The sequence below is a fragment of the Somniosus microcephalus genome, chromosome 20, assembly GCF_052327205.1.
Source record: "Somniosus microcephalus isolate GS21.2 chromosome 20, FLI_Smic_1.0, whole genome shotgun sequence".
NCBI classification, from domain to species: domain Eukaryota; kingdom Metazoa; phylum Chordata; class Chondrichthyes; order Squaliformes; family Somniosidae; genus Somniosus; species Somniosus microcephalus.
In genome coordinates, this window is record NC_141006.1 from 70,816,543 (window position 1) to 70,832,556 (window position 16,014).

Here is a 16,014-nt window from a genome sequence, read left to right on the forward strand (position 1 = left end):
TATACTCTCCCTGGACAGCGCCACCCGCAGGCCGCTCAGTATTATTTCATAAGTCTTTCTTTCATGAATGACTGATTCATGTCAGTAGACTTGTACTCTGGTGTTACTGGTAAAGGTTAATATTGGCACAAGGAGATTCTGTCACTGCTGAATTTTGATGTTATTCATAGAATGACACAGCACAGAAGAAGGCCATTCGTCTCATCATGCCTGTCCTGGCTCTTTGGTCAAACTGTCCAATTAATCCCACTCCATTGCTTTTTCCCCACAGCCCTGTAAATTTTTTTCCCTTCAAGTATTTATCCAATTCTCCTTTGAATGTTACTATTGAATCTGCTTCCACCGCCCTTTCAGGCAGCGCGTTCCAGATCACAACAACTCGCTGTGTAAAAAAAAATGTTTCCTTTGGTTCTTTTGCCAGTTGCCTTAAATCTGTGGCCTCTGCCTCATTTCCCTGAAGGTATGATAGACCCATCCATTAGGAAGGGCCTCCAGAAGATGCAGAAATTAAATCCTGTGCCTGGTTTCCACACCCCCGCCCTCCCACACTCAGAGGATCTGACGGGGCCAGCAGCAAGGCCACAGAGGCTGAAAAAGACAAGTGGGACCTTTTTTTTCTAAAAACTGGTTAGCGGGATCTTTGGGCTGGAGGCCTTCTGGCTGGTGAGTTGGGACAAGAGGGGCTGGGTTTCTGCCCTGATTCTGGGTGCATGCCTCTGTTAAGGCCGAGGGAGCTTGGGGTCAATGCTATTGGCCAAGACCTGGAAATGCAGGCGGCTGCAGGCCATGTCGAGTGGATTACACTTGGGGTGCGCTTCGCTTGAACTGTGCCCAGGCAGAAGGGAGGGAAGGAAAATCGGGGCCTATATTGAACTCAAATTCTAAGATTTAAATCTAATATTGCAGATTTTGTGGGACAAAAAACATCATTGCAGCTAAAAGTCAACGACACGCAGTGTCAATAGATTCCAGTCTTAGTAAATGATAATGATAAAAGGGTAGAGTATCTCTTGCTCTGTGACATCACAATTATCTAGTTGAGAATCCCTGTTACTAAGGCGATTGCTGGGAAACAGTTGTTTCGTCATTTTAGAATCTTTTGATACTTGTTAGATATCTGAACGTTTCTCCCCCATTGGTGCTCTGTCTGTTTTGAAAACTCTTGGGGTTTATCCAGCTCTAATAAGTCAATCATTTTTTCACTTAATAATTTAGCATTTACACTGTGCAGCAGGTAAGTTTAATAAAAATGAAAAAGAGTAAGAAACTTCTTTACCCAAAGAGCGGCGAGAATGTGTAACTCCACCTGGAGTAGTTGAGGCGAATAGCAGAGAGGTATTTAATGGGAAGCTAGATAAACACATGAGGGAGAAAGGAATAGAAGGATATGTTGATGGGGTTAGATGAAGACGGGTGGGAGGAGGCCCAAGTGGAGCATAAACACCGGCATGGACCAGTTGGGATGAATGGCCTGTTTCTGTGCTGCACGTTCTATGTAATATATAATCCCTTATAAATACTTTAAATACATTGGGAATATTTTCTGGTTGCACTTTTTAAGTTATATTTTTGGTGCAAAATATCACCCCTTAGATTGGAAGTCTGAAATTTTTATTTCATTTTTTTAAAGTTTATTCAGGGAAGACCTTAAAGGTACTTCAGCTGTTGAAGGACACCACGGCAACAATTCTTTCCTCCCCTTTCAGGCTACTCACACGGCAAGTACTTTTCATCTTGGAAGATGCAAGTGTCTGGGCTGCAAACCTGACCCTATCACTAATGACGCTCCACGCTAAGCCAGCAGTAGGCATGATTCAAACAGGGCTACTTCCCTACTCTCGGTTAAGAGAGGGGACTGGCTGAAAAGTGACAAAGCTCAACAAATTGCAGCAAATAAATTTGAGTGAGAGGCAGCCCTGGACCTTTAACTCACCACCATTGAATTGGGAATCAGAAAGACTCAGCCAGTTGAGCTATCTAATCACCTGGTACATTTCTTCATGTGTTAAAATAAAACATACAATGGTCTTTCTTATTATTACACTGTCATATTTTCTGATTAGATACTGATTCCCCTCCTTCCCTCTGAGGCACTGTATATGTAATGGGTCCAAATTGAGCAAATTAAGTAATTCCTTCCTCCTTCTATAAATTGCATCACACAAAGTCTCTTATGCCAATAAGATTTTAATAGTTAACTTGTTTCTGACAAATATTAGAGGGTATTTCCACCCCCCCCCCCAACCCTCCTGACAATTTATTCAGGGATATGGTTCCACAGGTAGCCCTCCGGTACCTCACCCAAGTGGCCATTGTAGTCAGAGAGTGTCAGCAGACTGTTGAATCATACCAAGCATCACAATCACACCCCAGTCTGCCCTCAACCCACATACAAAATACATGCACAGCACGGGTCACTAGATAGTAGTTAGGAGTGGGAATGTTGATTGATTTCCCCCCACTTCCCGTATGCCTATTGTTACTACAATGAATACTGTTGAATTTATGGAAAGGTTTTATTGTGTGCTTGACCCATCCGCCATCTCCCTCCCCCCAGAGATAGATGTCTTTGCAGACATTGAGAGGCCGTATGCTCTGTGTCGTTAATATGTGACGGCAGGGCTACGGGGGCAGGGGCGTGGGACTAGCTAAAGTGCTCTTGCAGAGAGCCGGCATGGGCTTGATGGGCCAAATGGCCTCCTTCTGTGCTGTAACCATTCTATGATTCTATCCACATTGATGGACTAATGATGTAATGTAGTGATGTGATGTTCCAGTTAATTACTGGGTTATAAAAAGTAAGTATATATTTTTAAACAATGCGTATATAATACAAACATATCTTTGGTGTAATATATATATATAAATAGTAAATGAAATAGTGTTCAATTATTTAAAAGATATTGGATAATTGGTGAGGTTACAAGGTTATAACCACAATGAGGTTTTCAAATTACATCATAGACAAAAGGAGTAAGGTCAAAACAATTTCTAATCTGAATATTGAGTTGGGCTTACAGCCTCAGAAAACCAGTGAAATAAATAGATATTTTTCTCTGCAGGTTTTTTAAAAGCATGACTGAGGTTTCCGTGGACTCTGAGCCCCAAGCTGAGCCAGTGGAATTAAACACAGCGATTAAAGCCCTTCCCAAGGATTGTGAAGTGCCTTCAGTCCGCACCAAAGTGAGGAAAGCTATTGAGCAGAATAAAAAGTACACACGAGAGGTAAGTGAGAGAAAAGCAGTTTAGTAGAGTTAGACTTATAATTACATATATAGAATAATAAAGCATATTTTCTAGCTTTCTCGTTGCAAGAAATAATCCTGAACCTCCAAATGGTGTTAGGTTTCATGCAAGAAACCAGCAGTGTTGCCTGTGGTGGTTCCTGCCAACGGTTGGAAATAATTCACTATTCTATCCCATTTTTGTATAGGCTCCCTGATTTGTCACCTATTTGATGTTTTTATTTCCACTCCTTTGCTTATAGAATGGTGCTCAATCTAGATTAATTCTGGAAATTCACAATAGCCATAAATCCTAGTATTTAAAAAGCCTTTGAACAAGTAACCATTAGCTCCTGTGGCCATAAATGATGGGGATGTTATGAGATGCAGAATTTTTCACGTCTCTTTCTAAAGTCTTTGTTTTTATGGCAATCTGTTACAGTCAGATGTTGTCTTCATAAATGTTAGGAACAGAACATGACATAAGAAAAACAGAGTACAGTTTCCTGAAGCCAAATATGTAGCTACCAATCATAATTACCCTATCTACGTGATTCTATGTATACATAAACACAAAGAGGGATAGAAAGAAAGGAAGACTTGCATTTATATAGTGCCTTTCACAACCTCAGGATGTCCCAATCCGCTTTACAGCCAATGAAGCACTTTTGAAGTGGAGTCACTGTTGTAATGTAGGAAACGTGGCAGCTAATTTGTGCACAGCAAGCTCCCACAAGCAGCAATGTGATAATGAACAAATAATCTGTTTTTTAGTGATGTTGATTGAGGGATAAATATTGGCCGGGACACCGGGGAGAACTCACCCTGCTCTTCTTCGAAATAGTGCCGTGGGATCTTTTACGTCCACCTGAGAGAGCAGACGGGGCCTCGGTTTAACTTCTCATCCGAAAGATGGCCCCTCTGACGGTGCAGCACTCCCTCAGTACTGCACTGGAGTGCAGGCTGGATTTTCGTGCTCAAGTCTCTGGAGTGAGATTTGAACCCACGATCTTCTGACTCAGATTTTCCTCTGTGATTCCAACTGAAATGGGGTGGGATAGTGGAGGTGAATGAGCCAAAATCAAGCGCTGAGGCCTACTGCTGCCTCACCGCCCCGACCTCTGTTTCCCTCCCCCATACCAGCTGGGATAGCCACTGGTCATCCCTTTCCTGTCTGCCGGATTCAGATGTTGCCGGGAGCACAGGGCCCAGGACCCCAAGACCCAGGACCCCAGCCCATTCCCCTCCCGTCTGCCCCGGTTACTCTGCTTCCCATGATCGCCATATGGAAGGGGATGGTAGGACGGAGGTAGGGGTGATAGCGGCCTCGAGTTCAGGGAATGAAGGGAGACTGCCTAGTAGAAGCTGCCTCTCCCACGCTAGAGCCCCTCAATCAGTTACCTGTGAAAATCTCAATCTATGCTAAGGCCTACAAGGCCCCTTAACCTTTGAGGCCTTTCTCCCCTTTTAAATTCCCGCTGCAGGACAACTGGGATTTTGCGGCTGGGCACTGGTGGGCTTGATCTTCATGGTGGAAATCTCCCTGCAAGCCTGCCATTCATATTCAATGACCCTCTCCAGGGACTTGAGCACAAAAATCTAGGCTGACACTCCAGTGCGGTACTGAGGGAGTGCTGCACTGTCGGAGGTGCCATCTTTCGGTTGAGACGTTAAACCGAGGCCCCGTCTGCTCGCTCAGGTGGACGTAAAAGATCCCATGGCACTATTTCAAAGAAGAGCAGGCGAGTTATTCCCAGTGTCCTGGGGCCAATATTTATCCCTCAATCAACATCACTAAGCCAGATGATCTGGTCATTATCACATTGCTGTTTGTGGGAGCTTGCTGTGCGCAAATTGGCTGCCGTGTTTCCTACATTACAACAGTGACTACACTTCAAAAAGTACTTCATTGGCTGTAAAGTGCTTTGGGACGTCCGGTGGTCGTGAAAGGCGCTATATAAATGAAAGTCCTTCCTCTTTCTTTCTCAACCCAGGGAAATGGCTGAAGGTTGTGGTGGGTGGAAGTCTTGTCCAGTTGCCTAATTAGTGTCTAGTTTTATGTAGTGCCACCTAATTTTTGGAGACTGCGCCCTGATAAAATAATAATCCTTTCTGCCCGACTTGAACTACAAAATGCGTTTAGCCAACAGACTACTCTCAAATGGAATAGTTGCACTTCAGCAGATACGCATAAGTGTGAAACAGTGAAAAGTAGTGAACACTGTTCCTACTTGATGAGGGCACTGTGCTTGTTGTTAAAAAGAAAGGATCTCAACAGGGCAAAACAAGTGGTGAATTAGCTTTACTACTTTTCACATTCAGTAGCCCAACTAACATTTTGGTAGCCTAAGGCGAAATCTTGATTCAGTTCATCAAACAGTTCAATATAATTATGATATAAGGAACTTCAAAGAACTAACTTCATTGTCTGCTTTGCTTGTTCCCAACTTGTACATTGCTGTTTAGAAAAAGAAGAAGACTTGCATTTATACAGCCTCTTTCACGACCACCAGATGTCTCAAAGCGCTTTATAGCCAATGAAACATAGAAACATAGAAGATAGGAGCAGGAGTAGGCCATTCGGCCCCTCGAGCCTGCTCCGCCATTCAATGCGATCACGGCTGATCATCCAAATTCAGTACCCAGTCCCTGCTTTCTTCCCATATCCCTTGATCCCTTTAGCCTTAAGAAATATATCCAACTCCTTCTTGAATATATTTAATGAATTGGCCTCTACTGCCTTCTGTAGTAGAGAATTCCACAGGTTCACCACTCTCTGGGTGAAGAAATTCCTCCTCATTTCTGTCCTAAATGGCTTACCCCTTATCCTTAGACTGTGACCCCTGGTTCTGGACTCCCTGACCATCGGGAACATCCTTCCTGCATCTAGTCTGTCCAGTCCTGTTAGAATTTTATAAGTTTCAATGAGATCCCCTCTCATTCTTCTAAACTCCAGCGAGTATAAGCACAATCGACCCAATCTCTCCTCATATGTCATTCCTGCCATCCCAGGTATCAGCCTGGTGAATCTTCGCTGAACTCCTTGATGCGCTATCAATTACTCATAAAAGACTGAGAGTTAAGAGAGTAACTAAAGGCTTTTATTAGCAAAGAACAGAGCATGCCTCTCGTGGTTGACTGGGTTCCAAGAAGGCAGGGGGCTGCAGGTCAATCACCTTTATACCTGGGCCTGTGTGGGTGGAGCCAGCCGAGACATGTTGAGGCATGCATAGGTACAACAGTGTGTAACAACAACAACAACAACAACAACAGTGGTTTACCACATTCACCCCTTGTTTAAAATTGAGTCCGGCGGGGTGAAGTGTACTAAAGGTTCGTGTAAGTAAGTCTATCAGGTGGCCTTGTATGCCGTCCTGATCGTCGTGGTGGCGGCGGTGATGGTGCAGCATCCAACGTTGAGTCTGGCGTCTCATTGAGTGGTTGGGTGGTCAATGACGGGTCCTGGGGCTGCGGCATGCCGTCTAGCGGGGTTGGGTTGTGGGTAGTGGTGGATGGCAATGGTAGTGTTTCAGGGGCACCCAAAGGTGCGAGATCTCGTGTGGGGGCTGTGTCCTCCCGCCTGTCCGGGTATGCTACGTAAGCGTACTGGGGGTAGGCGTGGGTAGTGGTGGATGGCGAGGGGGGTGTTTCGGGAGCACCCGAAGGTGCGAGGTCTCGTATGGAGACTGTGTCCTCCCGCCCGTCCGGGTACACCACGTAAGCATACTGAGGGTTGGCATGGAGGAGGCTCACCCTCTCGACCAGGGGGTCCGTCTTATGGGACCTCACGTGCTTCCGCAGTAGGACGGGTCCTGGAGAAGTCAGCCATGTCGGTAACGAGATCCCCGATGTGGACTTCCTGGGGAAGGAGAACATTCTCTCGTGAGGGGTAGCATTGGTGGCTGTACAGAGCAGTGACCGAATGGAATGGAGCGCTGCAGGGAGGATTTCCTGCCAGCGAGAGGTCGGAAGGCCCTTAGATTTCAAGTTTAAAAGGACTGCCTTCCAGACCGTCGCATTCTCCCTTTCCACCTGGCCATTCCCCCAGGGGTTGTAGCTGGTGGTCCTGCTTGTAGCGATACCTCTCGAGAGCAGGTACTGCCGGAGTTCGTCGCTCATAAAGGATGAGCCCCTGTCGCTATGAATATAGCTAGGGAAACCGAACAAGGCGAAGAGGTCATTCAGACATTTAATGACCGTGGTACTGGTCATGTCTGAGCAAGGGATGGCAAACGGGAAACGGGAGTACTCATCAATTATGTTGAGGAAGTACACATTGCGGTCGGAGGAGGGGAGGGGCCCTTTAAAATCGACGCTCAGCCGTTCAAAGGGGCGCGTGGCTTTGATCAGGCTTGCTCTGTCTGGCCTATAAAAATGCGGTTTGCACTCGGCACAGATTTGGCAGTTCCTGGTCATGGTCCTGACCTCCTCGATGGAGTAGGGCAGGTTACGGGATTTGATGAAGTGAAAAAACCTGGTGACCCCCGGGTGGCAGAGATCATTGTGGAGGGTCTTCAGTCTATCGACCTGCGCGTTGGCGCATGTACCACGTGATAGGGCATCTGGGGGCTCATTGAGTTTCCCGGGCCGGTACAAGATATCGTAATTGTAGGTGGAGAGTTCGATTCTCCACCTCAAGATCTTGTCGTTCTTGATTTTGCCCCTCTGCTTATTATTAAACATAAAAGCTACTGAACGCTGGTCAGTGAGCAGGGTAAATCGTTTTCCGGCCAGGTAATGCCTCCAATGTCGCACAGCTTCCACAATGGCCTGGGCCTCCTTTTCGACAGAGCAGTGTCGAATCTCGGGGCCCTGGAGGGTCCTTGAGAAAAAGGCCACGGGTCTCCCCGCCTGGTTAAGGGTTGCAGCTAGGGCAAAGTCGGATGCGTCGCTCTCCACTTGGAAAGGGATGGACTCATCCACTGCGTGCATTGTGGCCTTCGCAATATCTCCTTTTATGAGAGTGAAGGCTGCACAGGCCTCTGCTGCCAGGGGGAAGGAGGTGGACTTGATGAGGGGTCTGGCTTTGTCCGCATAGTTGGGCACCCACTGAGCATAGTACGAGAAAAACCCTAGGCATCTCTTCAGTGCTTTTTGGCAGTGGGGGAGGGGGAGCTCCATAAGGGGGCGCATCCTGTCGGGGTCGGGGCCGATGACTCCGTTCTCCACTGCACAGCCAAGAATGGCAAGGCGCTTGGTACGAAACATACATTTGTCCTTGTTGTATGTTAGGTTCAGCCGCTGGGCCGTATGGAGGAATTTCTCTAGATTAACATCATGGTCCTGCTGGTCGCGGCCGCAGATGGTGACGTTGTCTAGATAGGGGAAAGTGGCCTGGAGCGCGTTCTGGTCGACCATCCGGTCCATCTCCTGTTGGAAGACTGAAACCCCGTTGGTGACGCCGAAGGGAACTCTGAGGAAGTGGTAGAGACAACCGTCAGCTTCAAAAGCTGTGTACTGGCGGTCCTCAGCCCTGATGGGGAGCTGGTGGTATGCCGACTTCAGATCAATCGTCGAGAACACCCGGTATTGTGCTATCTGATTGACCATGTCAGATATGCGGGGGAGTGGGTATGCATCTAGCTGGGTGTAGCGATTGATCGTCTGGCTGTAGTCAATAACTAGGCACTGTTTTTCGCCAGTCTTCACTACCACCACTTGTGCTCGCCATGGGCTGGTGCTACTTTCAATAATCCCTTCCTTCAGGAGTCTTGCTACCTCGGATTTAATGAAGCTCCTATCCCCGGCACTGTAACGCCTGCTTTTGGTAGCGATGGGCTTACAGTCGCGGGTGAGGTTAGCGAACAAGGAGGGGGGGGGGGACTTTAAGGGTGGAGAGGCTGCAAATGTTGCGCGGCGGGCGATTTAAAAGCTGCTGGCTGCAGACTGTGAGTGGGGGGAGGGGTCCGTCGTACGCTAATGTGACACTCTTAAGGTTGCACTGAAAATCCAACCCCAGTAGAACGGCAGCGCAAAGATGGGGCAGGACCAGGAGTTTAAAATTTTTGTATTCTGTGCCCCTTACTGAAAGGGTCACTACACAGTAGCCACCGACGTCCGCTGACTGGGCTTTGGAAGCCAAAGAGATCCGATGTCGCGTCGGCAGGACCGGGAGAGAGTAACTCCGCACCGTGTCGGGGTGGATAAAGCTTTCCGTGCTCCCGCTGTCAAAAAGGCAGGTAGTGGCGCGGCCGTTTACCTTAATGTCCATCATGGACCTGGACAGTTGATGAGGGAGAGATTGGTCCAGCGTCACGGAGGCCAGCATATGGTCGAGCGAGTCGATGTGGTCGTCAGATGAGGCGGTGGTTGAGTCCGGGTCCCCCGTGGTTGAAGTTGGAGACGTCCGAGATGGCGGACAAAATGGCGGCGCCCATGGTCCCGATCCCCACGCGGCTGGGGGAGTCCAAGATGGCGGACAAGATGGCTGCCCCCACGGTTCGCACACGGCGCTGCTGGCGTTAGCGGTTTTACCTTTGCAGGCGCTGACATAGTGTCCTTTCTTCCCGCAGCCGGAGCAGGTAGCGTTTCTCGCCGGGCAGCGTGCTCTGGGGTGTTTTGCCTGGCCACAAAAATAACATTTCTGTGCCTTGGACATCACAGCAGCAGTTGAAGGTGGCGGTCCCATGACCCAAGGTTGTGGCGTCCACGTTGCGGAGCGGTTAGGGGAGAAGGCGTCCATATTCCTGTGGGCCGCGTCGAGCGAGAGCGCGAGGGACACTGCCTTTCTCAGGTCCATTTCTCCCTTTTCCAACAGTCTCTGCCGGGAGTAGTCGGACCTTAGACCCGCAACGAAAGCATCTCGGATCAGTCCCTCCGTGTGTGCTGTGGCTGATGCTTCTTTGCAATCGCAGTCTTGGCCGAGTATCCGTAGTGCCCGTAGGAAGGCCTCCACCAATTCCCCGGGCTGCTGTCTGCGGGATCTTAAGAGGTGCCGGGCATAGACCGTATTTACCGGGCGTGCGTATTGCCCTTTTAGCAGACCGATAGCCGCCGCGTAGGTCGTCGCGTCCTGGATTATTGTATAAACTTGGTGGCTCACCTTTGAGGCCAGGATTTCCAACTTGTTTTCGTCCAGGGTCACAGTTGAGGCTTGCAGGTAGGCCTCGAAGCAACGCAGCCAATGCGCGAATTTGGTAGCCGAACCCGCTTCTTGGGGGTCTAGGTCCAGGCATGTTGGTCTGAGGGCTCGCAGCAGCTCCTGTTGCTCAGCGTTTGGTGCAGCAGCCTGCTGTTCAGCGTTTGGTGCAGCAGCCTGCTGTTCAGCAAATGTCGACATTTTGTTTTTGCTAATAAAATTGATGCGCTATCAATTACTCATAAAAGACTGAGAGTTAAGAGAGTAACTAAAGGCTTTTATTAGCAAAGAACAGAGCATGCCTCTCGTGGTTGACTGGGTTCCAAGAAGGCAGGGGGCTGCAGGTCAATCACCTTTATACCTGGGCCTGTGTGGGTGGAGCCAGCCGAGACATGTTGAGGCATGCATAGGTACAACAGTGTGTAACAACAACAACAGCAACAACAACAGTGGTTTACCACACTCCTTCCATGGCAAGAACATCCTTCCTCAGATAAGGCGACCAAAACTGCACACAATACTCAAGATGTGGTCTCACCAAGGCCCTGTACAACTGCAGCAAGACATCCTTGTTCCTGTACTCAAATCCTCTCGCTACGAAGGCCAACATACCATTTGCCTTCTTAACCGCCTGCTGCACCTGCATGCTTACCTTCAGCGACTGGTGCACAAGGACACACAGGTCTCGTTGCACTTCCCCTTCTCCCAATCTATTGCCATTCAGATAATAATCTGCCTTCCTGTTTTTGACACCAAAGTGGATAACCTCACATTTATCCACGTTATATTGCATCTGCCATGCTTCTGCCCAATCACCCAACCTGTCCAAATCATCCTGGAGTTTCTCGGCATCCTTCTCACAGCACACGCCCACCCAGCTTTGTGTCGTCTGCAAACTTGGAGATATTACATCTAGTTCCCTTGTCTAGATCATTAATATATATTGTGAATAGCTGGGGTCCAAGGACCGATCCCTGCGGTACCCCACTAGTCACTGCCTGCCACTCGGAAAAAGATCCGTTTATTCCAACTCTTTGCTTTCTGTCTGCCAACCAGTTCTCTATCCAAGTCAATACCTTGCCCCCAATCCCATGTGCCTTAACTTTACACGCTAATCTCTTATGCGGGACCTTATCGAAAGCCAAATACACCACAACCACTGGTTCTCCCTTATCTATTTTACCAGTTACATCCTCAAAAAATTTCAGTAGGTTAGTCAAGCACGATTTACCTTTTGTAAATCCATGTTGACTTTGTCCGATCCTGTCACTGTTTTCCAAGTGCTCTGCTATTACATCTTTTATAATGGACTCTAGCATTTTCCCCACTACCGATGTCAGGCTCACCGATCTGTAAGTCCCCGTTTTCTCTCTACCACCTTTTTTGAATAGTGGGGTAACATTAGCTACCCTCCAATCCATGGGTACTGTTCCAGATTCCATCACTGTTGTAATGTGGGAAATGCAGCAGCCAATTTGCGCACAGCAAGTTCCCACAAACAGCAATGTGATAATGACCAGATCATCTGTTTTTGTTATGATGGTTGAGGGATAAATATTGGCTAGGACACCCCTGCTCTTCTTCGAAATAGTGGCATGGGATTTTTTACAGGGAGCAGACAGGGCCTCGGTTTAATGTCTCCTCCGACTGTGCAGCACTCCCTCAGTGCTGTATTGGAGTGTCAGCCTAGATTTGTGTGCTTAGGCCTCTGGCGTGGGACTGTGAACCCACAATCTTCATGACTCAGAGGCGAGGGTACTACCAACTGAGCCACATAGCAGGCACCAAAGTATTGTTAATGTTTGACACTTACCTTCTCTTTCCACAGAAATGCATTGAGTGCAGCAACTGTAAAGGGAGCAATCAGCACTTAAAGAGAAATTACCAGGGAAATAGTGAACAAACTCCAGCAATTAAGTCCTGCAGGTATTTCATTATGATATCAGAAGCAGCAGAAGGATTTTTGTAAGAAAAAGGTTATAATTAACTAACCCATCAAATTTCAAGTTAATTATTCTGGGCAACAACTCAACGTTCACAGAAACTTCCAAAATCAACTTCTTTCTTCTCAGAATTTTTGAAATCATTTTTAGGGATTGCAAAAAAATAATCAAAAGAAGTAAACACTTTTAGAAGGTTAAGGGGTGCTCTGGTCGAAGTTTTCAGGATGTTAAGGGGAACAGATAGGGTAGATAGAGAGAAACTATTTCCGCTGGTTGGGGAGTCCAGGACTAGGGGACATAGTCTAAAAATTAGAGCCAGACCTTTCAGGAGTGAAGTTAGGAAACACTTCTACACACAAAGGGTGGTAGAAGTTTGGAACTCTCTTCCGCAAAGGGCAATTGATGCTAGATCAATTGTTAATTTTAAACCAGAGATTTATAGCTTTTTGTTAACCAAAGATATTAAGTGAGATGGGCCAAAGGCGGGTATATGGAGTTAGGTCGCAGATCAGCCATGATCTCATTGAATGGCGGAACAGGCTCGAGGGGCTGAATGGCCTCCTCCTGTTCCTGTGTTCCAACTAGCTCAATAAGGGCCACAATCTTCTTCTGTATGGAAAAGTAATTTTCAGAAGAGATCAAATGGATGGATTAGGTGACACAATGTTCTTTCACACCTGGGACTTGGGTGCAAAACCATTTTCAACAGAGGATGATTGTCTTCTCTGACTGCCAGCTGAGGGGGACGTATGTGAGTTTGGATAAGCTTAACGTACTGGGCATGGATCCACAGTATAAAACTGCCCATAATTTGGCACATGTCGAATCGGAGATTTCTCACAGAAACACATTATAGATGCTGGCATGAGAAATAGAAAAACCAACACTGGCACGGAGGTGATCTTCAGTGCTCAGACTTGAGGCACATTATTGGGTTCTTTAGGTCCCTGGTGACCATTGCTCGTTGTTTTTGAGCGCTATGATTGGTCTGTGGGAGCAACGTGACTGAAAAATGTAACTTGCCTGTGGTCAATGATAGCCACTTCTTATTGGTCCATGTGATTGTAACAAAGAACAGCAATGACAATGACACTTGGGCCAAATTCCTCCAAAAGTGTGTTGCCTGTGTCATAAATAGAAGAAATATAAATTAGGAGAGGAGGCTTGAAGGTTTTCTGCCCATCCAAGTAGAAATATCACGTGTGTATCTATATGTACAACTGAATCCATGCCATCTCAGCCATTGCAAATTTTTACATGCAAACATTTGTCACATTTACACCTGATTGTCTCAGTTATTTAATTAATAAAACATCAACAAATCTCCAGTGAACCGGTGGAGAACATACCAATCAACAAGTAGCAATCAGGCGTGAAAGCCACCAATCATGAAATTAAAAAAACTATGGGGGAAAAATTGGGTTGATTCGCGCTTCCCGTTAGTGCCCCGCAAAGCCTCTAGTGCCCGGGCACAGTGCCACTAATGCCTTCCGTGAAATTCAGCGGGAGGTTAGCGGCGGCGGTAGATGGTAGTGCCCCGCGACCCTGCGCTTCCGGCGATGACATCATCACCGTGCACAGCGCCCCGCGCGCCCCGGCCGCAAACTTCAGTTGCGCCCCCGACCTATCGCCGGACAATATGTCCGACAGGGTCAGGATGGCATTTCTGCAGCTGCGGAGGCGCAATTTAAAGGGCAGGTGTCGGGCGGCCATTTTATTTTGGCCGACTGTCAGCACCTGCCCCCTTCCCCATTTTTATTCAGGGTGCTGGCCGCGATCGCTCAGCCTGGCGCTCCTCTCGACTGCTGGGCTGATTTCCCGGCACCCCACTTCCCGGTGGTCCAGCAGGGCCCCGGTGCACGCAGCGTTAGGCCCCTCCCCTTTAATCAGGGGAGGGAGGCCTGCAATACCGCGTGCTACGTGCTGACGCGGGTGGTTCTGTTGCACGTAGCGCTGCGATATTCAGTTGTAGCGCCCCAGGAAGGAGGGGGAGCGCTTCCAGTAGCACCCCGCTTCCTGCTTGGGGCACTACAATTGAATTTATGGTGCAGAGGTGATAACGTTTTCGGGGCGCTAAAAGTAGCGCTTTGGTGAAGTTAGCGCCCCAAAGGGGGCGCCACCGAATTTTTCCCCCTGAGAATTAAAAATCGACAATCAGCAAGAGGTACCAATAAATAAAGGTGAACCACATAAGTAGCTCAAAATATTTTTTTGAAAGCCTCCCCAGCCACCTTCTTGGATTCTTCACAAAGCGGGAAATGAGATTTGTAACATAATAAAAGACCAAAAGTTGCAAAATTTACAAGAAAATAATTAAACTTTCCTGTGTTTGAAGCTTAAACAATGCTTTTTGTGGGAGCTCTGTGCCCTTCTGACAAGCCTCTAAGTTCATGGACATCCCAGAACTGTCCGTCAGCTGCAGGAACAACTAAAAGTTCTAGTAAGGACCTCTATCTGCAGAATGTCTGAGTCTGTACAGACACTGCGGAGAAAAGTCTTGGCGTGTATCAGTACAATTATCTGCAGACAAATTCAAAGCTTGGGAAAAATAAGCTGTAGCATTAATTGAGTTTAATTTCCTAAAGATTTCAAAACAAGGTAAAACATGAGCTTTGAAACTTTTCTGAGGTAAGTTTTAACAGGAAAGCTATTTTCTTGGGGTTCTTTGTGAAATTTCTTCACACAGATGGTGGTGAATCTTTGGAATTCTCTACCCCAGAGGGCTGTGGAGGCTCAGTCATTGGGTATATTCAGAACAGAAGTCGATAGATTTCTGACTAGTAAAGGCATCAAGGGATATGGCGATAGGGCCAGTGAATGGAGTTGAGGCAGAAGATCAGCCATGATCTCATTGAATGGCGGAGCAGGCTCGAAGGGCCGAATGGCCTACTCCTGCTCCTATTTCTTATGTTTTTATGTTCTTTGCTTACAGAGAGACAAAGGGAGAATCCTGGAATTTGTTCCTCAAAAATTCCAAAATACCATCTAATGAAAACAGAATTTAAAGTTCAGTCACTGTAAGGAGCGGCCCTGATAACACATTGTGCTTCATGTGATATAGCACCTCTGTCATTACAAAACTGTGTCTCCTCCCTTTCACCGTGATCAACATTATGGGAGATATGCTATTTCTTATAAAACTATAATATAAAATAGATACATAGTACAGGGAGGCAAGCAATGGAATATTCCCTCTGGTGAGTGGGTCAGTAACTAATGGCCATAGATTCAAAATCATTGGGAAAAAGATCTCGAGGAGATGAGGAGAATTTTTTTCACTCAGAGAGTTGTGGGGGATCTGGAACGCTCGACCTGAAAAGGTGGTGGAAGCTGATTCCATCAATAATTTTAAGAGGGAGTCGGACGGATACTCGAGGGTGAGGAACTTACAGGGTTAGGGACAAAAAGCGGGGGTGTGGGACTGAGCGAGACGGCTCTATCAAAGAGCCAGCACAGGCACGACGGGCCGAATGGCCTCCTACTGCGCTGTAAGTTTCTATGAATCTATGAATCTAAAGTAATGTTTTACATTTTACCAGTGAGGATCGGCTCATAGAAAAGAGACATAGTCCAACCAATGGACGAAAATGTTCTAAGAAGACCATGAACTATGATGATGGTAAGTCTATGGATACGACAGAGTGAAATTACCAGTCCCAGTCTCAGCACTAAATCCACATCTTTAAATATTCACAAAGGGCTCCCAGGATTGACTGGGCCCGATGTTGGGAACGTGCGGAAAGAGGGGAGGCAGGAAATAGCACGCGAC

The 16,014-nt window shown here is 47.2% G+C and overlaps 1 protein-coding gene across 1 annotated transcript in view; it reads left to right on the top strand.

The window, feature by feature from the left end:
• The first annotated feature begins 1,128 nt into the window (after positions 1–1,128).
• LOC147103402 (uncharacterized) overlaps positions 1,129–16,014 on the top strand; it is a 36,850-nt gene continuing 21,964 nt past the window's right edge. Inside the window, exons 1-4 of the mRNA XM_085962960.1 lie at positions 1,129–1,234; positions 3,063–3,225; positions 12,131–12,228; positions 15,785–15,864. Coding sequence (XP_085819086.1) covers positions 3,076–3,225; positions 12,131–12,228; positions 15,785–15,864 — 328 coding nt within the window. The 5' untranslated portion in view covers positions 1,129–1,234; positions 3,063–3,075. The remainder of the gene's footprint in view (positions 1,235–3,062; positions 3,226–12,130; positions 12,229–15,784; positions 15,865–16,014) is intronic.